The sequence below is a fragment of the Desmodus rotundus genome, chromosome X (assembly GCF_022682495.2).
Source record: "Desmodus rotundus isolate HL8 chromosome X, HLdesRot8A.1, whole genome shotgun sequence".
Taxonomy (NCBI): domain Eukaryota; kingdom Metazoa; phylum Chordata; class Mammalia; order Chiroptera; family Phyllostomidae; genus Desmodus; species Desmodus rotundus.
In genome coordinates this window covers 25,848,689-25,875,996 of record NC_071400.1, presented here as the reverse complement: position 1 = coordinate 25,875,996, position 27,308 = coordinate 25,848,689, and the positions used below count along the sequence as shown (strand labels likewise).

Genomic DNA, 27,308 nt, shown 5'->3' with positions numbered 1-27,308 from the left:
TCTTGCAACCTTCCCTGTAACCTCAGTCCTGATTCAATAACTTGCTTTGCTGTTCACAAGATATAAAATGGTATAAATTCCCAGCTCAGCTAAGTGCAGAAAATCATGTTTTATTAAACAAGTTATGAGAAGTAATTATGGCTGTTACCAGGTATCATGAAGAATCAGGAGACTGAATGAAGATTTTATTATTGAGTGGGGTGCAGTAAAGGAGAGGGAAGGCTTGGGTAAGTAAGAGTTTGCCAGGAATTGCGGTACCTGAATTTGTTTGGGGGTTCTCATCTGTGGTTTTCTCATGAGACAGAATAATCATGCAGACCGAAGTGAACCAGTTAACGGCAGTCTTCCCACTGGCTTCCTCATATTGCTCTTCATTTTCTAATTTTTCTCAGTTCCAAATTTTGATTATCTAGCCCACTGAAGGCAAAGAGGATTGTTGCTTATACAAAGTTATAAATGATGTCAATTACGGGCAGGCTCTGGGAGTGGTGACATGCCTCATAAATTTTTCAAAAAAAAAAAAAGAATACTTTCTTAATGCTATGTAATCAGTTCATCTTTTAAGTATTTGTTCCTGCACTATTTGGAGAACAGTAATCTTACCTTCAGTCTGGTTGTACATTTGGGAATTGACTTATTTGAGGTCCTAATATCGTCTTTGTGCTCTAGGCAACCAGAATGAGTCTTCCTTAGCGAATATGAGAAGAGCACTTCCATATCACTACAACTAAGCCGCTCACTCATTCACTCATTTTTCTTTCCTACTTTTTGCCAGGTACTGTTTTAGGATCTGGGGAAACAGTGCTATGGTAAAGATGGCTACCAATTCTTTGATACTTCTGTCCTCGAGAAGTGGGATTTATGTCCTTTCTTTTGAATCTGGGCAAGCTCTGTGACTACTTTGACTAATAGTATATAGCACGAATATGACTGTTAGTACTTCTGGATCCAGGCCTTTAAGAGACTTGCATCTTCAGTTTCTTGTCTCTTGGAACACTCCCTCTCGGAGCCCTGATCCACAATATAAAAGCTCTGACAAACCTAAGGCTGGCGGACATGCTAATATGAAGCCCAAGTAAGGAGTCTGCTGTAGAAAGGGTGATTCCTGGCTGTTATCAAGCTGTTCCAGCCCCTGGCTATAGGAGTTATCTCAGCTGAGAGCCCAGACATCCTGGAGAAGAGACAAGCCATCCTGGCTCTACCCTGTCTGAATTTCTGACTCACAGAATCACAAAATATAATAATAAAATTTGTTTCAGTTATCATGTTTTAGTTTACTATACAGCGATAATCAAAACAAGGACAGAACAAATCAGACTCGGTCCTTGTCCTCACAGAAATTAAGTTTGAGCAGTTAAAACAATTCAGAGCTACCGTATTTTGCTGTATATAATGCACACCCACATTCTTGGCCCAAACTTTCAGGAAAAAGATCTTTCTTTTTAATTTTTTAATTCAATTTTGTATTTATTTTTATTTGGAAACAAAACCAATGACCATATTCCAGGATATTATTTTGCATATGGATGTCACTATTGTTTTCTAGAGTTCCACTTTTAATGCATAAGCATAAATAAAAGAATTAAAAACATTTATATAGATACGGAATTAGTACTACCCATGTATAACGTGCATCCTTATTATTCCCTCAACGCTTTGGGCAAAAGAGTGCACATTATACATGGCAAAATATGGTTATATTGGACATGCTGGTGTGGTGGAAGAAACTGAAATGCAGCAGCTTAACAGAAACTGTGTAGAAGAAACCTATCGTCTTGTTTGTCCCTTTCATTTTGTGGCCCGTTAACAGCGCTGTTATGTGCTTAGTGCTGTACTAAGTTTGGTCCCAACTTTAGAACTTTTCAACTAAGGGTAGGCATTCTACCGGGAATGGCACAAGAGGCTGCCACGATTCCACCCAGCAGCACTGCCGCAAATTTTCAGATCTTTAACTTGTTCTTGAAACTTATTCTAAGTGATAAACATAATAGTCAGATGCTTCTCAACATACACATCCTTCTCACAGAAAGTGAACGTTTTGCTTTTACTATGGTGGGACCTGGATTATCTGGAGTCATGATTGATGGGATGTAAGATTTCTATAGGTTAAAGTCTGCTGCCCTGGGGGACATTTTTAGTATAAGGTGTGAGGCAGAGTGTGCACCAACTTATTCATGAGGTATACACAAGTATCCTAGTAAACTAAGGGTGAAAATATTTCATTAATGTGATTTCTACAATAGTTCATGTTCAGAGATAACTTTTTTCTCTTCTTAAATCAACATAGTAGATTCAAAAATTCAGTGAAAAGTTAAGATTGGATTTCTAAGGACTCTCAGGGAAATAGATCAGAAAGAAAAAAAAGCAAACACTTGAGGTCTTTCCAAGGACTGCTATAGAAGCTGTGTAGTCCAGAGGTTACAAAGTCAAATGCCACCAGGGCCAGGCATGACACCGAAAGTGAGGGAAGTGAGCTAGGTGTCAGGGAAACAGCAAGTAGTGAGCCAGAGAGGCATGTCTGGTCCCATCCAGAAGGGCAGCTGGGTCTCAGCTCCAGGGTGCCTATGCCATGCTCATGGGCCCGGAGATGCCACACTTTGTAAATTTTCTAGAGAAGGAAGACATTCCAATTTTTCTGTTAGACTTCCTAATTTCAAAATGTTGGACCAAATGAAATATGTCTGTGGGCTGATATTAAGCAATCTGTGATGTCGACACTTGACATGGATGGATGTGGAGATCAGCCTCTCGTGGCTGCAAAATAAACAAATGAGTTTGGCCAGACCTTGCTGTCAGTGGTTTCACTAACCCTGGTAAGATTTTGTTTTTTAAATGCATTTCTCCATTAGTGATGGCGAGTGAAATGTCTGGCTTTTCAAATTACTACTGTCATTTAGTTTAATGTACTCTTGTTTTTACATATTTATAAAAACCTTTTACATTATTAATAGTGATTAAATGCTTAGACACTGAAGATCAATAATGTTTCTGTTCACCTATTTACATTATTAAAAAGTAATAAGTCATACAGAGCACGCAGCATATGTGGTTTACTCTGTAGTCATGTTTGGAGGAGATTGAAAAAAAAGAAATACACTCAGGCTACAGGGTAAAATGTATTTAGCATCACACGGTAATTGAGTTGCGCTCATTAGAGACTCCACTGTGGGCAGGGTGCGTGTTCACAGCGACAGTGCACCATCACGGGGCACAGGGGCACACATTCTGTGTGCTTCACATGCCAGTGCAGCAAATTCAGAACAAGGAAGGCTAGTCTCACTTGGATGCACAGGGATGAACAGTTCTTTAACCTTTATATGTCCTTGCAACAGTTAGTTCCCTGTATGCCACCGTGTTTAGCCTTAAGGCCTTCTGACGGTGGCAACACTCAGCAGTGAGTCATCTGTGTGGGTCATGTTTTGCCAGCAGGCAAATGAGCCCCTTGGCAATGCATTCTTCATCTGCCCACCCAGCTATCTCTCAATTACACGGCAAATGCAAATGTGCAGAGCGGTTCACCTGATTATGGCACATAGTGTTCTAGATCTGTGTGAGGAGAACCACTGCACAGTCAGGGATGCCTTAGGGCCATAAGTCTTTGCAAGTTCCGCTAGCCTAGCCTTCTAAGTAGCCAAAGTAGCTCAGCCTACTGGTTTACAGTCAACTCTCAGTATCAGTCTGCTTGGGTTCAAATCCTGACTATGACACTCAGTGGTTGTAACTTGAGACAAAAGATGTAGCTTGCATCTCAGTTCTTGTTTTCTCACCTGAAACATGGGGATAGTAACACTGTCTAACATATGGGGGTTTTTTTGTACAATTAAATGAGATAGCACATGTAAAAACTTAGTACGAGACCTGACACATAGCAAGTGCTCAGTAACAATTTACATGTAGCAAAAGGCATACTTTACCAGTCATTCAACTGTGTTCTCCTACCAAGACGAAGTTCATTAGTATGGGCTTGAAGTTTGTAAATAATGTCATTGAAATGTATTACATTGAACTGGATTTTTAAACATCACTTGGTTTTTAAATTTCTTGCGTTGACCCAGATGCCATTTGTCTAGTGTAAATTCGATCCAAGTCACAAGGCTTATTTAAGGACAAGTGGAAACTGGGCAGCTGTGCTATAATGGAAAGGTTACAAGATTTACTACAATCCAAACTTGCTGGCTTTGGCAAGTTATTTATTCTCTGTGAACCTCAGTTTCCTCATATACAAAATATACCAGTACAGATACTACTTTACAGAAACACTGTGAGGTTAAAAGAAATGCATAGCACGTTCTGCAAGCTAACATGTACTATGTAGAATTAAGAGCTTGTGACTATTATTATTTACATATGTGACCAGAGTTGGATTTATTTTACCCCAAGTAACACTGCATGCGTTGAGTTTTAGAGGAAATAGTTGACTCGTCCTCAACTATTTTCCTTGGAAAAGGCCTGCACCTTTTCTGACAGATTAGATATGTCTGTAATAACTGAGACCACTGGATGGAGGAGACCTGTCATTCTGAATTCAAATGTGACTTGTAGAGCCAAATGATAACTTGCAACATTTTACAAAAGAATGGAGAAAACTCATCAAACCAGGAGGAGGAGAAGGGCATTAACCACCACTGCAAGTAATAGGTTTGTTCGCTCTGTGAGCGGATGGCGAGCGCTGCTGAAGCATGAAGCTGAACGGCAGGGGTTGAAGTTTCTTCTCACTTTTCGAAGTTTATTGCTCAAACGCCCTGCTCTGGGTCATAATGACTTGTCTCTTGTCTCTCTCAGGCCCTGACTTTGTCGCGTTACTTGAGTTTAGCGAGTCTTTTAATATAGCTCCATGTCATCGAGATTGTTATTTCTTTTACTGTTTTTTTCTTTTTGGACTGACTTCTCCCTAAGCATGGAAAAACTACAGAGTGGATGGCCTACCATTGCCTTATATAGGAAAATGGGAATCGTGGCTGTTTTGGGTTCCTTTTGTTCCTCTGGTGAATATTAAATAAGTGTCTACCACCTAAATAATGACTTTGACTGTAGCCCACTAGAAAGTTTCCCCAGTGTTGTTATTGAGCTGGGAGAAATGCTTCAAAACGGGAATGGCTGAGTCTCTTGAAAGAAGGCAAGCTTTGTCTAGATCCCTGGGAATAAAAGGTCTTTGTTATCACAGCCTGACATTTTGGTCTGGGGTTCTGTCAGAGACCTACAAGGTCAGAATAAGAATTCTGCACGAATTTCTGCACAATAAGAAACCTAATGAGTAAAGTTTACATTTCAATAGCAGTTCTAGTACACAATTTGGGGGAAGGATACTGAGTATTTTAAATTTCCATGCATATTTCCCCCCTTTTCTTCTGTGTGTAGGTCAAAAGTGAGTTTCAGTTTGCTTAGATTGTCACTGATATCAATATAACCTCTTGACTGAGTTTTTCCTGGGGACTGATAACACGCAGTAGGATGTAACTGAGTGGGTGGTGTGTGGACAGAAGCTCCTGGACAAATAGTTTCCACGTTTATTTTCTACACTCCTGTTTGCAATAGTGTAGAAGCTTGTGAGATATCAGCTGGTGGAATGAACAAAGGAGGACACATTTAAGAGACTAGAAATGTTGACTTTGGTGACTTACTTATACCTAGTGCTAATTAGTAAAATATGTCATTGCTGAAGATGAAGCTGAGAATAACAATGAAGAACTTCACCACCACTTCAAATAAGTAAGCAATTAAAAAAAAATTCTTCACCTAACGAGTTGGACTTTGGTCTTGGGTCTTTAGTGACAACTCATATATTTGAACTTTCGTAGAAAGATTTTCACAGGTCTTCCATTTCATGTTAGGAAGTCCAATTTACCCAGCTCTTTCATAAGGAAAAAAATTTACATCATGAAATAAAACTTACAGTTTAGCTCTTGAAATTCAAGTTTTCAAAGGATCGATGCAGAAGCTAAACTATGAGTTTGCAAATTATACTTCCATCTGTTTTTGTCATTAAAACACTCATCTATACTTCAGTAAAAATAATACACATCGTGTGTGTGTGCACGCGTGTGTGTGTGTGTATCTTTTAGGATACAGAATCTCTAGAAATGAGTTCTCCCCCTTAACTAATCAGTAAGGACTTAGGCATTCCAGATAAGCCCCAAAAAGATCAGTGTGGACTCGGTGGAATGGTGGAATGGGAAGTCACCTGGTGTTTAGAAGAGATTCTTCCTTTCACAGTTCAGGACAAACATGCCCACTGTTCATTACAGAGGAAAATAAGTACACATATACCTGCTATCAAATGAAATCTCTGGAGGGATGACGTGAGTGCTGTCCTTGCCAATGAGGAATTTGATTCGATCATAGAAGAGTCTTGAAGTGCGCTGAGAGAACAGGGGTTGGCTTTGCTGGATGAGGTCGAGGGGGTCCGGTGAGCCCTGGCAGAGCGGGCTTACATAACAGTTGCTTTGTTGACAACAGTCGGGGTCCACACAGTCAGTCAAACCATCTGAAAAAAAAAATAGCGCTGCACTTTAGCTTCAAAAGAAGCAACAGAGTTTAAAATCGGCCCAAATGGAGAAAGATGTAGAATACAGCCAAAGATAACTGTCCACAGTTGAGTTTAGAATCCATGAAATTCCATTTTGAATGAACTCTCACTCACTCTGGGTATATATGGCAAATCAGTAAAACTCAAACTGTTTTGTTTACGAACCCTTCTTTCCTGAATTTTCTAGCATTTGAGGACTGTATTACATCGCTCAGCATTTGGATAGAGTATCTGTGAGATAGCACTTTTTAGAAGTTTCCTTTTTCTTGAACAAGACCATCCTCCAGCCCAGCAACTTTCCCTTATAATTATTTTGAATTTCTCACACCACAGACAAGTATGAGAAAACAATTAACAAATGTTTGCCAACGTGACTTTGTTGGCAACTGTATAAGATTCTCCTAATATTTTTTATCTACCAGTAATTCTCAAAATAGATACTGGTATTCTCACGGTGACCAAGTGAGTGTCTAGAGCAGGGCAGTGATTTCCAAATGTGTAGTCTATTACCTGGGATTTTATTAAAGATGCCTATTCTGCAGCCCCGCCCACTGAATCCGAATTTCTTCAGAGCTCAGCTTTATCCATAGTTAATCTGGGTGATTCTGAAGCACACTGAAGTTTCAGAAGTGCTTTTAAGGAATTTGTAGAAGCAACTAGAGCTTACTTGTTCCTAATAGTAGTTATGGATTTGATGCAAACACCACTAAACCTCAGGTGTATGAATGTGATGAGTCACTCTCTTTCATTCCCTAGGCCTTCACCATTTACTCCAGATTCCTGAATCTAGTTATCCCAAGGAAAAAAATCACATAAAGGCTTCATTCTTTTTTTTAAATAGCATTCAATGTTGTTCTGTTTTTTTTTTTTTTTTTTTTTAAGATTTTACCTGTTTATTTTTAGAGAGAAGGAAAGGGAGGGAGAAAAACATTGATTGGTTGCCTCTTGCACACACCCCAACCAGGGACTGAACCTGAAGCCTGGGCATGTGCCCTGACAGGGAATTGTACCGGCAACCTTTTGCTTTGCAGAACAATTCCCAGCCAACGGAGCCACACTGGTCAGGGATAGGCTTCATTCTTTGGTAGAGGAATGATGTGGGACACAAGGATTACAGGAGAAGAGGAGACTATTGAGAATATGAAAGGTGCAAGAGACTGATTATATCAGGTATTTGGGGAAGCAAAGAGTTTTATAAAAAGATCCTTTTCCTGTTTTCAGGAGCTGAGAGCTTACTAGGAGAAATAGGTGACTAAAACAGCTCACTTATACTAGTTAAAAATGCAGGGAGTGTTGTAAGAGAGTTACACCCAAAGAGTGATTAAGTGAGCATTATGGACACTTCATAACAAGAATAAATATAGAGATGCTAATCTTGGAATGCAGTGGAATATGGAGGTTCAGACGGAGCACGGGCTCCTGAGGCTGATGATGAAAGTTCCTGGCACGGGTTTCATGCAGCTCCTGTGCTTGCTCTCTCTGCCTCACAGGGCTGCTCCAGAGGGTGATGTACCACAGCTGGGGGGCAATGAAAGCCAGGAACACCAGGAGAGTAAGCGTTGGAACAATAGCCCTAGGGCACCCGGGAAATATTTTTCCCTACATGCGGTCCTTTCAAATTCCATGTACCATAGACACTGCTTTGATTTAAAATGCAGTTTGCTTCTTTCTTGCCTTCCCTGTTTGTTCGGTGTATTTCTGCCCTGATTTCCACTTCTCTGCATATACATTTCTTTTTTCACTGATGACTACTGTGGATTTGTTTCAGTAAGCAGTCCCTTTCTGCTCTCCTTTCTCTCCTCATTCAGCAAATTATATTAACAGATTTTCTATAGATCTTAGACGCCACCACCACCTCTCTCACCAATCCGTTGTTCTCAGTCTCCTGTTAGCACAAGACCTCTAAACTCCGCTAATTAAACATCTGCATGCACTGAGAAGCTGGCAGAAATATCGGGCTGATTAAAAGAGTTCTCTGATGTTTGGAATTGGTGCACAATATGCTACACCATGAAAAACTGCTGTTTGAATGGGCAGTCACGTTTATCTTTCAATTGGTAAAAAATGCACTAGTAATAATCAGATTGGGCAGTCACAGGTTTCAATGCACTAGCCACACAATTCTAACTGACTTGTGGAAAGAAATAGATTCGAAATAAATAGCAATGCCCACATGATTTTCAAAACTGGATTCTAAACTAAACACAAAATTGGGACTCACATTCTCGTCTAGTTATGTGCTATAAATTCCAAGCTAATGGTTCATATTTAATAACTGCCTATGATACAGGGTTGACCATCTAAGACCTCTGTTTTCTGAGAGAACAGCAAGACTTCTGGAGACTGTAGAAAGTCCACAAGCAAGCAGATCATAATAGCATGAAAACCCCAAATAATAATTCATAGGTAAGCCTAGTACATGGGCCAAGTCTTACCTACCAATTATCACACTGGATAACAGCTCATACAGTATGTCTAGACTGTTACAAAGAAGTGCAAATGACAGTCACAGTGCATGTGTGGGTTTCTTTCAGCTTTTAACGGTTCTTTCATTATCCTGAAATGGAAGCTGTGGCACCCTCCTGACAGCCAGGCTCAGGGTGTCAGATATGGGCATGTCAAACATTAACTGATTTTTCTTTTGGGGCCTGTTCCCTTTAAAAATTAAAGCTAGCCAGAGAGAGGGAGGTTAAATGGTCTTAAAGGACTAAACATGGCATTCACTGATCCCAGCTTTGCCAACCAGTTAGAGACTATGCCAGTTGGCTCAAGTTAGGGCTGATGAAGATCAAGGACCCTGGTTTCTTCTGTACGTGATCAAGTCATTCACTATTAAACTTTTACCTACTACATGTATGCCCTTGGTTGAAAGAAAGGTTGGATAAGGGAATATATGTGACATATGGAAAACCCCTATTTTCCTAATCCTTAAAATGAATTTGAAGATATGCATCTTTTCAGAAACAGTACCCATATCATCGCCTTGATAAAAATGGACAGGTAATTCATGGTAGGGTAACCAAAAGGATATGGAAACATGTATAAATTAGCTAATATTTGCCAGGTATGACACTAGGTACTTCCACATTATTACTTGCAACAATCCCTGCAAAAACCCTGTTAGGTAAGCATTCTCGTTTCTATTCTACCAATAAGGGAGGGGAGGCTACGTGTGGTTGCACAGTCGGAAGAAACATGGCATTCATATCACACCCAGTGTTCTGCCTACAAATCACATGTTCATCATCGTCATCTACCGGGGGAGTCCAACCTTTTCCCTCTCTGGGCCACACTGGAAGAAGAGTTGTCTTGGCCCACACGTTAAATACATTGCAATACGTAATCACCAACAAAATTTCATAATGTCTCAATTAAATTTACGATTTTGTGTTGTGCCACAGGTTGGAAATCCCTGTGAGAAGTACTACTAGTACTGAGCTAGGCTCCAAGACTTCCAAGCACCTGCCTAATTAACGGAGCTTTTTAAAACAGTTGACGTGGTTGCCATCAAAGAACCAGACTATTCTGATTCTATCTAATCTTGACTGTGCCACTGACAATCTATGGGATTCTGTACAAATCAGTCCAGTTGTTGGATTCTCTTGTAGATGAGTTTCCTACCTGCAAGGTGAGGATAATAAAGATACCTGCCCTGTACAGTTGTAAAGATCACATGCTATAATAATCACAAAGAGCTTAGCACAGGGTTATTATGTAGCTAGCAGTCTTGATAAATATTAGCTATTGCCATTAACCAAATTCTAGGCTGTGCAGACTAAAAGAGAAGTCTAGGGATAGTGTCCTGGGGGTAGATGCCAATGGTCTGCAGTGGCAGCTTAAAATGTTCAGATTCACTCCTATTGAAGTTGTCTTATCACCGGCTAGAAGGCAATGAACTTTTGTGCAGCATATTCGGTTTGTGGGAATGCATTTGCTTTGCGAACTCTGCTTGGATAGGTTGTCAGAGAGGTAGGATCCTAAGTGGCTCTAAATAGACACTAGTGTCACAGTAAATCTTTTTTCATTAAATTTTACAAATTCAGAATTTGTTATCATTTGGACAAGGGCTGGACTGAAGCTTAACCTTTTCAGCATCTATAGACTAGAGGGTCTGCTAAGCAAATTAATAGTGAAAAAGAAATTGAAGGGCTGCTTATTCCAATGACTCAGTTAAACAAAATCTTAGGCATTTTAGAAACCCATAAACCGTGAACTAATGATAAATCAGATAAATCACTCATAAATGTTTACCACAGCAGGCTCCCTACTCGGCATTCCAGTTAGCTTAGTTGTTGCTGTTATATGCATTAAAGATAATATGACTCTATTTCCTTTGGAAATAGCCTGTAGTTCATTTTTTTCATCTATTCAGACTGATTTTCACCCTGGCATTTTGCCATATTAGTACAAAGAGAGTGGCAGAGGCTCAAGTGCACTCAGGATTTGACCTGTTCACAACATTGTTATTGCTATAACCACATGCAACTTACTTTTTCTGTAAGGAAAGTAAATTGTTTTTATGCCACTAATTTTCATGTCCTCCCGGTCCCCTCCTGCTACCAATAGCTTTCCACATCACTCACAGTAAAACCTTTGTCCTGGCAATATTTACTGACCAGACTTACTTCCTCACAGTCTGGTTTTTCACTCTCTCCCTCTTATCTCTCTTACCTCCTGTTAACCTGCAGCCTCCTGCCCACTATTCCTATACCTGGAATGTTCTCTCCAATAGCAACATGGCTCACCCCTGACTTCCTTTAAGTCTTTACTCAAATGCCACCTTTTGGTGAGGCTTTCTCTGACCACCTTATTTAAAATGTCACCCCTCTCCCACACTCCCTTATTCTTTTTTCCCCTGCTTCAAAATGTTTTCTTCATCACATTCATCATCTTCTATCATACTATTTTTTACTGGTTTATTGTCTGCCTCTCACAACTAGAATGTAAGCTCCACGAAAGTGTGGGCTTAGTTTTTGTGTTGTTGTTGTTGATCGTCATTTCCTCAACAATTAGAACAGTGCCTGGCTCAAAATAAGCATTCGATAAATATTTACTGCATGAAAAAATGTACTTGTATGTCCTAAAAGTTCTATTTTTCTGACCTTTGTAAATCACCTACAGCTAATAAATATCCAACTAATGCATCGAAATATATGTTATCAATAGATTCTTCATTTATATCACACCTTTATTACCTACTTTAAATTGCTGTGTTTCAATGATCTCATTTATTTCCACCACTGACAAGTAGGCAGATGCCAAGTCTCGCTAGCCTTAGTTGGTTCACAATGTGGCAGGTCCAGTCAGAGTGGTTAACTGAGTTACAGGGTTTAGATTTTCTAACTTTCACTTGTATCTGGAATCACTTGGAAACTTAGGCTCTTATAACTATGTCCTCTTATATCCTTTAACAAATGGATGCTGGAAAATGAGGGGGTATGGTCAGAAGACAATACTTAGAAATACGCTTTCTGATGCTGGGTCTGATGCCAAATCTTAAAAGTAAATGTGGAGAGGGTGTCTACTCCTTAAACAGAGCAAATGTTATCAATTCACTCTTCCTTTTATTTCATTTTCCTTTTTATTAAACACTGCAGCGTGCTAGTGACATTCAAACATGAAGCTTATTGATCCATGAGCTTATATGTGTTCATAATTCACCCACGGTGCTGATTTCCACGTCTAGAAATAGTACATCATAAAACAGGCTTGCAAATAAGCCATTGTTCTTAATGAATGGAGACTTATTATAAAGAATGATTCCTGGAACATCATTCTCTTTTAGGCAATTAACTTATTGATTTTACCAGTGAATATGAATATGGACCACTGGAAGAGTTCATACCAGGGAAGCTTGGGCAAACATGTGACAGCTACTTAAAAGATCAGGGGGGAAAAGGGCCATTTGGATTAAACACTCTTATTCTGTATCTTTTAAATTTCCTTCACAGTTTTTCCAGAGTATCTTTCCTCTATACCTGGTGTGAATAACATGTAATCTTTGTTTCATAGGTGAAGATCTTGTAAAATTCACACTGTACTGGATGATATGATCAGTACCTACCTTCATATTCTCATCTCCCACCAATCTCTCCCTGACTCACTGTATTCCAGCCACATGACTTGTTGTTCCTTCCTATAAGAGGCTACTATATTTCCACCTCAGGCCATTTGTACCTGCTATTTTCTTGGCCTAGAACATTCTTCCCCTGACTCATATGAGGCCTCCATAATCATGTAGACTTGGTTAGGTCCCCCTAAAAAAGTTTATAACACTCTAAACATTGTACAGAACTCTTTACAGTTGCACATATATAATTATTTGTGTGATTTCTTATTTAATATCTGTTTTCCTTCCTAGGCCATAAGCTCCAAGAAGACAGAAACTTCTCTCTTTTTTATCCTCATCTGAGGACATTGTTTCATTGCTTTCAGAGAGAGAGAGAGAGAGAGGGAGAGAGAGAGAGAGAGAGGAAGAAAAACCGATTGGTAGCTTCTCACATATGCCCTGAGCAGGAATCGAATTGGCAACCCTTAAATCTAAGGGATGATGCTCTAAGAAACTGAGCCATGGCCAGGGCCAGAAACTTCTCTTGCTTGTCATTTTCTCCTCAGTGCCAGACATAATGCTTGGCACAAAGTAGTCATGAATAAATGAAACACTGGGTACCCAACACTGTATGTTTGCCTGAGAAGAAAACATTCGAGTCAAACATTTGAATCAGCGCTATCCAGCAGGACTTCCCCCGGTTACAGGAATGCTCTAGACCTGCACTAATACTGTGGTCACTGGCCTCATGTGATACTGAGCACTTGAGATGTGGCTAGTACAAATGAGAAACCGAATATTTAATGTCATTTAAGTTAAATTTAAACAGTCACATGTGACTAATGGCTATATATCAGGTAGTACCAATTGTGATGTCTCCAAGTAGTTAGATATTGCATGGTCTATAAACTTAGCCAAACGACATCAAGAAATTAGAAATTTTTATGAAGTACACTTTATCATTTTTTGCCTATTGTGGTTTTTCCCCTTGCTTTTTTATCTTTAACGTCCCTTCCCATTTTGAGATCTGTCACCGACATTTTCTTCTAATTGTGTTTGAGTCTTCTTGTACCTTTAATTCATTAATCAGCTGGAGTGTTTTTATTTATCTTATATTTTGGAATATGGTATGAACTGAAAATCTAGGGGGTTTGTCTTTAATATTTGCCTCAGGACCATTTACTCCATGACGCTTCTTTTCCCCCCTAATTTTGGATGCTGGTTTCATTACATACTAAATCTATATTTGTGCTGAGGTGTGTTCCAGAGCTTTTATTCAGTTATACTAATTTGTCTGTTCATACATCAAAACAACTTTGTTTTAATTATCATAGCTTTAAAATATTCTTTGTCTGGCAGTTCTGGCTTGCTCTCACTAGTCTTTGTTTTAGCCATTCTGATTCAGTTAACATAATCTCTAAACTTTTTTCCTGTGTCAATTCTTATGTGCATGTAATGTACGGTTATCATATCTTTCAAACCCCAAATCAGGACACGTGATTAACACATGAAAATGTGGTAACCATGATGTTAACTCACTCCTCCGTGCACAGGGTTATGCGCATGGTCGATAAATAAGGTCAAGACATTTGAGTGATAGGTTTGTGATTTCTATAGTAATTAGTTTATATATATATATAAACATATACACACACATACATATATAATATATAAGATTCCTTTCCTTTTCTTGCATATTAATTAAAAAATCCAAGGTTATTTGTTCTCTGTTCTGGTTTTACTCTTCAAGGAGCTGTTAGGGAGCTCCTAGACCAGCTGTGTCACTCACATATTCAATGCAGCCCAATTAGTTACTAAGAGTCACAATGCATTGAATCAAAGTGTAACTAAAGTCAAAGCTGCAGGAAGTAGCAGCAATACTAATGAGTATTCAGAGCTGATTAGAATGCAAAAAACACAGCCATTCTTTAAGTACCAGCTATAATATGAAGTAATTAGATAGCAGGTACTTGAAGCAACTGCTTAAAAGTGTTTTTTGTTTGATTGGGAAGATTTCTGAAGAATTACATTTAAAAAATCAGGACCACATTTTTCTAAAAGGTTCAATTAGCGCTCTGATTTAATTAACACACACACACATATGCACAAACAAGTATGCAAATATTAATCATTAGTCATAGTCAACTAAATGAATCCAGCCACTCTGGATAGCTGGAAGCTGAAAATACCAAATGAAGGACATTTAAGGTATTCTTAGGGATAATATTTAAACAGTATAAAAGTTGAATTATTGTCCAAAATCTTAGTCATGGGACTTTCAGAGGTTATTTAATCCATCTTCCCATCTCAAGATAAAATTGAGTTTATATTTACAATCAATATCATCTTAATCCTACTAAAGGAGAAAATATGGTAATTGGAACTTTCAAGGAGCCACCCCCACACCATACTCCCTAAAGAAACAATCATAAAAATATACTGACCCTGGCAGTGGGATTGTATAGAGACAGGCTCATAGACAGAGAGAAGGAGCAGGAGAGCAGCTAAGGTGGGGAGGGTTGCGGGTGGAGAGATTGAGCAAAAAGGAAAAAGGACTAACGGACAACGGACAGCAGTGTGGTGATTGTGGAGGGGAGCGGGGCTTAAGGGGACTAAATGGTAATGGGAAAAATATAATAAAAATAAAAGCTGTAAAAAATATGTAAAAATACACTGAACCCATATGGGGTCTTTGATTCCCAATGAGATACATAATTTTAAAGAAATATTCAGAGGTCAATACACATTCAGCAAAATCTTCTATACCATGTGTGTCTATATAATACCACCAATTCAGAATTAATAATCCATTAATGTTTAATTGATTCATTCATTAAACATGTTGGCTGTCTTGAGGTAACCTTGAGGCCATAAAAATGCTTGGTAATTAAATATTCAATTATTTTTATCAAGCTGTACTATATTAAGGCAGGAAACTTATTTTGGTTCAACCCTAATTGAGTCACAAATTGTAATCGCATAGAGTGTTACTATATTTCCTGAGCATAAGCCTTTTAATCAACATATCAATGGAGAAATCTCTATTACTACCTCAAATCCTGTTTGGAAGGAGGCAGACCACCTAGGCTTACACCCTGGCTCTATCATTTCCTTGTTATATATTCTTGAGCAACTTATTTAACTTCTCTGCACCTTGGTTTCCTAATTGTAAAGTAGTGTTAATAGTAGTTTTACCTCATGGGGATTGAATGAAATAATTCACAAAAAGGACTCAGCCTAGTGTCATGTGCAGAGTAAATCCTAAATACAAGCAAGCTAATATTGTCGGTGATTATATTGAGCATATGACTATGGACTCTGGGTCATGCTTAACATGCAACAAGAAAATCATATAGACAGAATATAAGTAAGTGCTTGATTTTATGGTGCATGTGACAAGCACCAGGGGAGACTGGGGTGGTGGGTGTCAAAGGTTGCCCAAGAGATATGGCTTGAGTTGGGACTGAAATGATAGACTGAGAACGAAGAGTATAGAGGAGAGGTCTCACCAGGTAAAAAGGCATATAATGATAAGGAAGTAAAGGATGGAAAAGATAAGTCTTGGAGGACCATAAAAGTCAAGTAAATAATTGATTAGTGTGACATTTAATTGAAAATCTCACTCTGGCTTCCCAAACAAAAACTTCAATTTAGTTAGGTGGTAAACAATCTTGTCAGAAAATGGTCTGTTACTCTAAGCTTACTGTATGTTTATGTGTGTGAGTGGAGGGGGGAGAGTGGTATAATTTATCACATGAATTCACTTTCCCCAAATCATACAGCCAGGAAGTACACAGCAGAGCTAGCATTTCAACCCAGAAAATCTATCTCCAAAGCTCTGTGTTCTTAACCACAAAGTTGCTTCCACATACAATTGATGAAGTCTTAAAACTTTCTAAGGTAAACTACTAGCCAGGAAAATTCAAGGAGGAAAGTCACACCCAATTTGGTGCTTGAATGATGATTGCTACCTTACTGATTTAAACCCCATGTTTGCATTCAAATGACAAGGCATATAATTGTTTAAGCAGTATAGAAAACTGAGGAGTCAGATTTAATAATCTACTTGATCTTAAGCTAATATACAAAAATTAGAAAAGAAGCTTTCTGTTATTTTTATGTCTTCTTGAATAGAAAGTTATAGGAAAGTGAAAATTTGTTGTTTGAAGCTCATTTAGAGGTGATGTGAGCTGGGTTGATGTCCAACTGTACAATGTATAAAGTGATTTTGTTTGCTTGACTAAAATAGAAGTGGTTACCCTGAGGCTTCAGAGCCACATATGGCTTTTTATTTTATTTTATTTTTGAATTCTTGCCTGAGGATATGTTTATTGGTCTGGAGAGAGGTAGGGGGGAGAGAGAGAAACAGCGATTGTTTGTCCGCCATATGCACCCTGACTGAGGATCAAACCTGAAATCTAGGTGCGTGTCCTGTCCAGGAATCGAACTCACAACCTTTTAGTGTATGGGATGACGTTCCAACCAACTGAGCTACTCGGTCAGGGCCACAAATGGCTTTTTGAAACATCGCGTGCAACTCTTTTTATTTTATTTTATTTAAAAATTTTTTGTTTGTAGTTCTTGAATTAAATATAAAAATTCTACTGTGAATTGTGTTGATGCCGTGTCCTTTGAAAGATATAAAGTGTTACTAAAAGGTAGAGACACAAGAGGACTCTCTAAATAACTAACAACAAAGAAGACTATTTCACATTCCATATAGTGCAAGCTACAGTAGCATCTGACATTTTGGACATGGGTACACAGATTTATTTTGGTTTATAGTAAATGCCACAGGTATGGGAAGCTGCATGGTTGCAGTAGTTACAAAAACAGACTCTCAAGTCACATATCCCTGAATTGGAATCTTGGTTCTGTTACTTTCTAGTTGTGTGACCTTGGAAATGTCATTTACCATCGCCATTACAAGCATCAGTTTTCCCATCTATAAATGGGGAAAATAGTACCTATCCCTCATAGTGTTGGTATGGGAATTAAATGAGATATAATGAATGCAAAGAGTCTGGAGTATTGCCTGATCACAGTACATTTTCAATAAATTGAAATTTAAAAAAATAGTATGATCTCATATAACTCAATATTGTTTATGCTAAGGATTCCTAGTTTTCACTCTTGGCCAGACTGGTTATCACTTTGCTAGAGTCTGGGCTATTCCTTTCTTATATGAACATTTTATAAATGACTTACCTCCATCGTTGTCCAAGTTATCTCCACAAAGCATTTCCATGACAACATTGCAGCCTGTCCCACTCCAACCCACCTGACACACACAGTGCCAACCATTCTGATCCAGAGTGCATCGCCCATTTCCATAGCAGAGCCCCGGGCAGCCATCTGAAATGACAGCAGAGAGTAACAGTCACAGAGACATCAGAGTGGGATTGACCAACACTGCTGTATCTCCCTATAGGGCAGCACTGAATCACCTGTGCTCCATTCAGATGAGGTGTTGAATAAATGGAAGAGGAGCTTGCTTGCTTACCCAAACTTCCCAGGGAACTTGTTATCCCACACTCTGCCGTGCTTTTCCTTGGAGAGCCAATTAAGCATTATTAATGCTAACCCCAATTCCCAACCTCTGTTTTAGATACGAGGAAAACTGTGAGGCAGATAAAACATGTTTTCTGTTTCTTTTTGAAAGATGTATTTCCTCATCTCAATCAAAATTGGATGGATGGTGTTGTATATAGTCATGGCCAGTAAGCTGGGAAAAGGCAGCAGTTTCTATGAAGAGAAACATCCCCTAACTACTTCTAGTCCGTGTGGATTTTTTTACTTGGGATGTACGACTTTAGGACTTAGGTATGTGGGATACAGTTCAGACTTTCCCATTAAGCAGTTGCCCATATGCTGCCATAAAAATTGCTGCAGTTGCTTTACATCTATTCAGTTTTTTTTCTGCAAGATTGATATTAATCTTAGGGCTAAAGAGTGATTTTTTAAAAACTTATCTGGTATCTCTCTCAGAAGCTAGCATAGTATTATGCCTGTTGTAAGCGTTCAACAAATGATTATGGAATTAATGCCTGCCAAATTTAGACTTTTGGAATTCTAGAGGATAACTGGATACATTCAGTGAAGAGAAAATTGTTATGCTCACTTAAATGACTTCTATCCACTGATAAACCACAAACACTGGCAATGGTCTCTATGTAGACTACATTTCTCAGGGATACCCTACTCTTTGTACCAGTAATTCAGAGTTAGGCTATTCCAAAGGGCAACTGTGCATATACCAAGTGCTCAGTGGGAAGATGAAAGGAGATAGTAATAAAGGCATAGAACTTGTGGAAATTTCCCCAGTAGCAATACAGGACCAGATCTGGATTTTACTGGAGATAGTCCAATCAATATTTTTTTTCATTTTCTTTGTAAGAAAATTCCATAAATACAAAGGGCAAAAGAAAGTTTTTTGTTTTTAAATCTGTATATGCAACACAGTTCCTTTCAAATGGTTTTCCAAGCAACTATCAATAGACCAGAGGAAGAAAAAAATCTTTAAAATGACGTGGCAGACGGTTCTTAGAAAATATGAAAAGATTATATATATACTTGTTCCTTGGTATCTGTGGAGAACTGGTTCCACGATCCCCGGCAGTATCAAAAACCAAAGATGCTCAAGTCCCTTATATAAAATGGCATTATATTTGCATGGGACCTATACACATCCTCCTATGTACTTTAAATCATCTCTGGATTGCTTATAATACCTGATACTATGTAAATCCTATGTAAACGTTGTTACACTGCATTGTTTAGGAATCAACTTTCTAGAATTTTTGTTTCCTAACACAGGGTGGGCCCAAAGTAGGTTCACAGTTGTGAGTACACAAAACACAGAATTTATTCTTGTATTATTATTTATTAATTATTGTATTACTTTCCATATGAACAACTGTAAACCTACTTTTGCCCCACCCTACACTTTCAATTGGCGGCTGGTTGAATCTGTGGATATGAAACCCACAAATAGGGAGGACCAACTGTCATGTGTGTGTGTATGTGTGTATGTGTGTACACACATAGCCAACAACTACTTAATAATGGAGATACATTCTGAGAAATGTGTCATTAGGCAATGTTGTTGTGAGAACATCACTGAGTATACTTACACAAAGCTAGATGGGACAGCCTACTACTGTAATTGTATGTGTTATAATCTTACGTGGCTTGCAGCGTAGGTTTGTTTAAGTGAGCAATATATGTGCTATGACATTATGACAGCTTCGATGTCACTAGGTGATAGGAATGTTTCGGCTGCATTAAAATCTTTTGGGACCGCTATTGTATTCTGGTCTGTCATTGCCTGAAACATCATAATGTGGCACATGACCGTGTGTATACATATAATTCCTCAAGAAGTGGTATAAGATGAACATATGTAGGTTTAAGAAAGGAATATATCTAGTTCCATTCATCTAGTTCCATTCTCATGGATACACAAAGGATAAGAGAATTTAGGAATCATTTGGAATGTAGTCAGCCTTCTGAGGCTGAGGTAATGAAAGGCACCAGGAGAGGCAGATCCCTGAAGGGACGAATGATGGAGTACTTACACAGGGGTGATTCCTCTAACCTTGTAAGGACACTGTACATGGACTTAGAGCTATATTGTTATGTTAAAGAAAAATTGAACTGTCTGCCCAAACCTAGTTAATTTCATAATTACCTGCATGTGTTACACTCACCCACAGACAACTCAAAGGCAAGGAAAACTAGTTCTTAAAACTGCTTATCCATCCATTACACACTATGGTAAAAATGAGGCTTGGATGTTGTTAAAACAAATTACTTTTTAGTCTGACTAGTATAGCATAAACTTGACAATATTACATTTAGAACTGCCAAAAGTGAAAGGAAAAAAAGAAATCACCAACCCTTCCTTTCCCACATGCACATTTTTTCTCTAAAATATTTTTCTGTTATAAAACTAGTGAGGAAAAAATCTTACCTCGGACGGCATCTAAGTAGTGAGCTAAAAGGGGGGGGGGAAAGAGTGATTAAATGAATTTCTGGGAGACCAAAGCTATACAACATGTACTAATGGTTTACCATCTGTTCCCTGGAAGGAGAACAACAAACTGTGAACTGCTGAATGCCTGCGGCTTAAGAGTCGGTACACTGGCCTGTGTAGTTTGGGAATCATATTTTCTGTTGGAAAGATATTAATGGCTTTTCTGCAAGAAACTCTATTAGGCTTCCCCAAAAAGTGTCATATTTCATTAAAAGTATAAGAACTGCATTTTTACATTTCAGTAATAACTTTTGTGAAAGAGCACTAGCTAGAACGTCTTATTAGCACTATCTTTAGAAGGAAGTTCTGGAGTAACCACCTTTAGTAATCATCATAATATTTAAATCCTCTTATTGAAGGCAATAAACTTACTGTAGTGCAGGAATATAATTACTTAAGCTGCATCTGAGTCTCACCCCTCGCCACCTTTTTAAAGCATCTGAAATATTTTCCACAGTCACAGAACAAGACTTACTGTACCTTTAGTAGAGGAGTAATGCAGTTTATTAAGATTATATTATGTATATTACCTAAATTATACATTTCTTTGGCAGGTTCCAACTATTATAACAAAATAGTTTTACCTACAATTGGAACCAGTAGTACAGTCTAGAGGGGGCAAAAAGCCCACAAACAATGCACTGGGTATCCAGACCCCCATGCTCGCCTTTGCTGTCCATGAATTTTCTGCATGCTTGTGGAGTGCCACTGGAAGACTCTGTGACCCACTTTCCTTAGCTGTATATACAGGAAAACTCTGTGGCAGATATGTGTACGTATCAAGTACTTTGATGGTTTTATCCAGAAAAAGAAAGTATTTTAAAAGTGAAACCGTCATTATTATTAGTGTTTTTTATAGTGTGAAGACCACATGACAGATTATTACATAGGCTTTCTCACACCCACAGACTGATCTCAGAGGCACCATGCTGAAAATTAGTGAAATTGGTGACAAAGGATAACAGAGGGTGGAGGCCTCAGTACAAACTCTCTATGCTATCCAATAAGCAATTGAGCACAGATGTTCTATTGATGGCAGGTCAGGAGTGTCTTCCTCATATACATTAGAGACAGAGTCTAATGATATCAAATGACCCCTGTTAAAGTAGTTTATTTAATGAAATTACCCCTAACTGTTTGCAACTGAAACAACCTATACTTTTCAAAAGGAAAAGTGGGCAGTGAATGTTACCTTCACAACAAAGGCACTTCTCTTATTAACTAATGACACTTTTTTCCAATGTATCATCTTTCATTTGAGTAACTCCAAGTACTTGACAGCAGAAAATAAAAGGTATACTGAACTAACTCAAAAGGAAATGACAGAAGAAATAAGATATTATCAACCAAAGAGGAAACTTCCCCGTTAATGAAACTTTCCAACTACGGCTAACCCTTCTCCTTCTTCTCTCCTTCAACCTCAAATTCTATGACAAGCCTGGCGATGGACTCACTACACTGCTTTTCTTAACTAATCCAATTTCCTTTGTTTAAAGTATAGTGGCACTTACCAATTGTGCAGTGGTCGCCCTCCCATCCAGGGCTACACTCACATTTTCCATCTTTGCATTGGCCATGCTCAGCACAGTGAGAATGACAAGAGCGCTCTTCACATGTGGGTCCTACCCAGCCTTCTTCACATTGACAAATTCCCCTTGAGCAGACCCCATGGTTGCCACACTCCAGGGTACAGAGCTCTGTAGGAATTCAAAGAAGATATACTCACACATTTAATTAAAACTAGAATCTACTATGTCCAAAGACATTAGAATTACCAAAATGTCACAAAGACCTCTAGCACTTGAGTGAATGTACAAGGAAGTTCATTTAAAAAGATCATTAAGTCTCTAAGTATAAAATAAACTCTAAGTCAAATTGATTTTGAGAAGTTCATAAAGTGATAATGGCATTCAAGGCTTAGAAATGAAGTTAATGCCAAAAAAAGTCAAGTGGGTTTCACCAAACATTCTTTAAGATCACAAATAATGTTGGGGGGTTGCAAAACACACAAACTGAAATAGTGCCCTAACTTCATTCAGGGAGAGACGTTCTACAACTGAAAAGATAACTTTCTAGTTAATTTTATCATATACAAAAGGTAAAGCTGCCAATGATGATAATCAACTGTTTTCCCTGATCCTACTAACAATATTTGCATTTAAAATGATTCCTACTTGGTTAAAATACACAGTCTTCTTATCTCCAAATGTCACCCAATATTTACTTTATATCATCAAGGTATACAATGGCCCTGCTGAGGTTCTCTCCTCTGTCCCCTTGACTTTTTGTTGAGAAATATTGATTATTAATAAAATTATGACAGTAGAGAAGCCAAAATACAAGTTTGGCAAGCCTTTTACTTGATTGAATACCTTTGCTTTGAGGAGGAGAAGGGAGATAAAAGCCTACAGAAAAAATGCAATAGGTTTTGGGTATAATTGGCCATATATCCTTAAAAAAAAAAAAAAGAGGGAGTTCTGGAAGCCAAGTTGTCTGTCTTCCATAGTCTTAAATTCTGAAACTGGTTTTATGTATTAAGAGGTATTGGCATGTGATGATATCAGTATTACCCTATCTTACATGTAACAAAGCTTTTTCTTTGTAACAAAGGTTTCTACTCTATAGATAGCAGAGTTATTTTTCAGTAGGAGAGAATGTTTCTCTGATAAAGCCATGGTTATGGATTTTATTACTATCTAGATCTATTTGCTCACTAATTCATTCAAAAGTATTCTTTGAGGGTGAAGCTCTCATAGGAAGAATAGTGGGTCTGAAATAAGGATTCCTCTACATAAAAGCTGTGTGCCCTTAGGCAAATTACTAACATGCTGCCTTAATCCTTGCTTATGTAACTACATAATGACAGTAATAATATTTACACTTAATAGGACCATTGGGCATATTTGAAATATATTTGGAGGTAGAACTCACAGGATTTCACCCTCATGATTGGATATGGGGAATGAAGGAAAGGGAAAAATAAAAGTTTTGGCTTAAACAGGTGGGTAGATAATGCTGCCATTAACAATAAAGGTAGAAAAGGTCACTGGTTCGATTCCTGGTCAGGGCACATGCCTGGGTTGTGGGCCAGATCCCCAGATGGGGGCACGTGAGACACAACCACACATTGATGTTTCTCTCCCTCTCTTTCTCCTTCCCTTCCCCTCTCTCTAAAAATAAATAAATAAAATATTTATAAAAAAGAATAAGGGTGGAAGAGCAAACAGATTATCTTTGAGAAAATGTATTAATAGCCAAATGAAGAATATCAATTAAGTAGTAAGAGAAATTTGAGAGGCCTGAGTTGGAGATATGAAATTGGCAATTATTAGCATACAGGTGATATTAAAAGCATGAGACTGGATGATATCCTAAAGAACAAAGAATCAAAGAGCTTCAAAAATGAGCCCTGAAATAGCCCATAATTTAAAGATAAAGTAGAAAAAGGAGGAACCATCAAAGGAGACTGGGAGGGAGAAGGCAGTGAGTGATCAGAGAAAACCCAGGACACTGTGGTATAACTAAAGCCAAAAGGGGACACTTTTATAAGAAGGGAGTAGTTATCTATATATTGCTGATAGATCAAGTGATACATGAGCAGAGGTGTACCCATTGGATTTAACAAGACGGAAATTGTGGGTGACTTTAGGAAGAGCTGTACTGACAAAGTGGTAGCTGTAAAGCAAGATAGGAATGGGTAAATGGAAAGAGTGACTGGTAACCTGTATGTGTGCCCACCAAAGTGGTAAGAAAAGTTCAGGTCCCAGAAAATATAAAAAAGGAGGGGTTGGTCTAATAAATGTAGTTCAAGTAGGGCAATCTTGAAATAGCACCTACTCTCTATATTTTGGTTCTGAATCTCTGCTTGATAATCTGGATTTGTAATTTTAATTCTTGTAGTGAACCTGAGATTGTACTTATGCTCCCCTTAATGACCTCCCCCAAGACACTAAAAGCTGAACTAAAAGCACCTTTCTAAGATAGGAAGTCAAATTGTCACAGCCAATGAGGCCAGAGCTAACTGAAACAATTTGAGACAAAAATTTTCCTTTATTGCTTTATACAACTATTCATTTTAGGCCTATAAGAGTGCATCATTCTGGCCATTTCCTAAAAAGTAATAGGACTAGATGAACAGTATCAGCAAAATGGCAGACTAGGCTATCCTTAATCCATTTCAATATAAACCTTTAGAAATGTTGAATATAATGTAATAATTTAAAAAATAGCATGCCTTAGATCACAAGACAGAAATTCTCAAATGCCAGAAGCAAAAACATTGCTAACAGCCAAAAAAGTAATCATATAAATTAACCCTCTGGCAGCCTTGATGTGTAATAACCAAGGGCTGCAGTATTTATGTCCACAAAGGGAAAAGAGATGAGGTCTTTTGACCATTTAAGGGGGAATTGAAATGAAACTCCTGAAGAAAACAGGACCTTTGAAAGGCTGAAATATTAGTGAGGCAGAGACTACTAAACTTTCTACTATCCTAGAAAGATAGCAAAGAAACAATGACTACAACAATAATAATAACAATAATAATCATAAAACTTGGGGGTTAGAAAACAATACTGAAATAAAATACTACCTAATAATATGTGTGATGAAGTGACTTGAGTGAAATATTTCTAAAGCCTGAATTATTCAGGAATAAGGTAAGAGATACTATGTCAAGTATGCATATAGAAATTTAAAGGTAGAATTCTGTTTCTATTGACTTAAGAAATTTTTACTCTTCTCTGTTGATGAATATATCTAGACAAAAAGTATTTAAAAGTCTGTTAGATATTCCGGGAGTTCACAAAAGAGTGAAGAATTATTGGGCCAAGTTCCAGGAGACAAAGAAAACCCAGAGAGGTGAGCTTGACATTCATGGATGCTTTTCCTCTCTCAGTGTCTGTCAGCTCTCTTAGAGGCAGCTGGAAGACTCAGACTTGGTCGAGCTTTTGTCATGCTCATGGGTACAGAAAAAAATATTTGACTAGATAATGGCTAAGATATTTTCAATATTGAAGAAAACATCAAGCCAAATATTTGAAGAAAAATTGAGGGAACAAAAAAGAGAAAAAGCACCCTGGCTGGTGTAGTACAGTGGATTGAGTGTGGGCTGTGAACCAAAGGGTCGCCAGTTCGATTCCACATCAGGGCACATGCCTGGGTTGTGGGCAAGGTCCCCAGTAGGGGGCGTGCCAGAGGCAACCACAGATTGATGTTTCTCTCCCTCTCTTTCTCTTTCCCTTCCCCTTTCTCTAAAAATGAATAAATAAAATCTTTTAAAAAGAGAGAGAGAAAGGCAACTTTACAATTATAGAGACCTTAATGTCATCTCCTTTTCATTCACTGATGGAACAAACAGACAGATCAGGAAATATATGGATTTTGAAGAACATGATTAACAAATTTGAACTAATTGACATATAACCAGCACTGTAGTAAATAACCATAAAATATACATAATTTTAAAGTACACATGGAACATTTACAAATATAGACCATATTTTGGGCTATAAAGCAAGTCTCAATGTATTTCGAAGTATTGAAATTATTTATAGCATGTTTTTTGCCCAATATGGAATTAAACTTGAAATCAGTTACAAAAGATAACTATGAAGTCCACATATATTTGGAAATTAAGAAATACAGTTTTGAATAAACTATAGGACAAGGAAGAAATAATCATGAAAATTAGAAGATATTTTGAAATGAATGAGAATGAAGGTGCAACATGTCAAAATTTGTGCAATTTAACTCAATTCATGTTTATAGGAAAATTTACAAGGTAGAAAAAAATCAGTTGACAAACAATGACCCAAACTTCTATTCTACAAAATTAGAAGAGCAAAGTAAACTCAAAGAGGATAAAAGGAAGAAAAGAATAATTATGAAAGCTAAAATTAATTTAATAGGAATAAATACACAATAGAAGCAATAGTTGATAATTTGCATAGACCAATAAAACTGATATACCCCTGTTTGGACTGATCAAGAACAAAATACATGACCCCAAATAACCAGTATCAAGAATAGGTAAGATGACATCACTATACATCCTATAGACATAAAACAATGTAAGAGGATATTACAAAATTGTTTGTCAATACATTGGAAAATTTCAATGAAATAGACAAATTCTTAGGATAACTTACAATAATAAACACAAGAAAAAGTAGAAACTGAATAGTTTCTAAAGAACCCTACGGCACAATGAAAAATACTCCCACAGACAGTCACAGATGACTCCACTTGTAAATATATCAAATATTGAAAGGAGAAAAATTGCCAGTCTTGAATAAACTTTTCCAAAAAATAGAAAAAGAGAAAATACTTTACAATATGCTTTATGAGGTCGGCAAAACCTTGATATAAAATTCTGACAAGGATATTATAAAAAAAACAGGCCAATCTCACTCATAAATATGGATACAAAAATACTAAGCAAAATATAAGAAATCTAGCATTATATGACATAAAATATTGACCAACTTGTGTTTATTTTAGGAAAGCAAGATTGTTTTAAAATTTAAAAATCAATCCATATAATATAACATATATGGAATAAATGAGAAAAAGCATATGATTATCTCAATAGGTAAATAATAAGTATTTGATAAGATACTAAAGATCTACCCATGTTAAAAGTTCATAGCATACTAAGACTAGAAGATACTTTAATCTGATAAACGTTAGCTACAAAA

The 27,308-nt window shown here is 37.7% G+C and overlaps 1 protein-coding gene across 1 annotated transcript in view; it reads right to left on the bottom strand.

Moving 5' to 3' along the window:
• Window positions 1–27,308, bottom strand: part of TENM1 (teneurin transmembrane protein 1) — an 854,561-nt gene that overhangs the window by 161,998 nt on the left and 665,255 nt on the right. The window contains exons 16-19 of the mRNA XM_053917142.1: window positions 22,122–22,307; window positions 20,548–20,571; window positions 17,784–17,930; window positions 6,268–6,484 (exon numbers count right to left, since the gene is read on the bottom strand). Coding sequence (XP_053773117.1) covers window positions 6,268–6,484; window positions 17,784–17,930; window positions 20,548–20,571; window positions 22,122–22,307 — 574 coding nt within the window. The remainder of the gene's footprint in view (window positions 1–6,267; window positions 6,485–17,783; window positions 17,931–20,547; window positions 20,572–22,121; window positions 22,308–27,308) is intronic.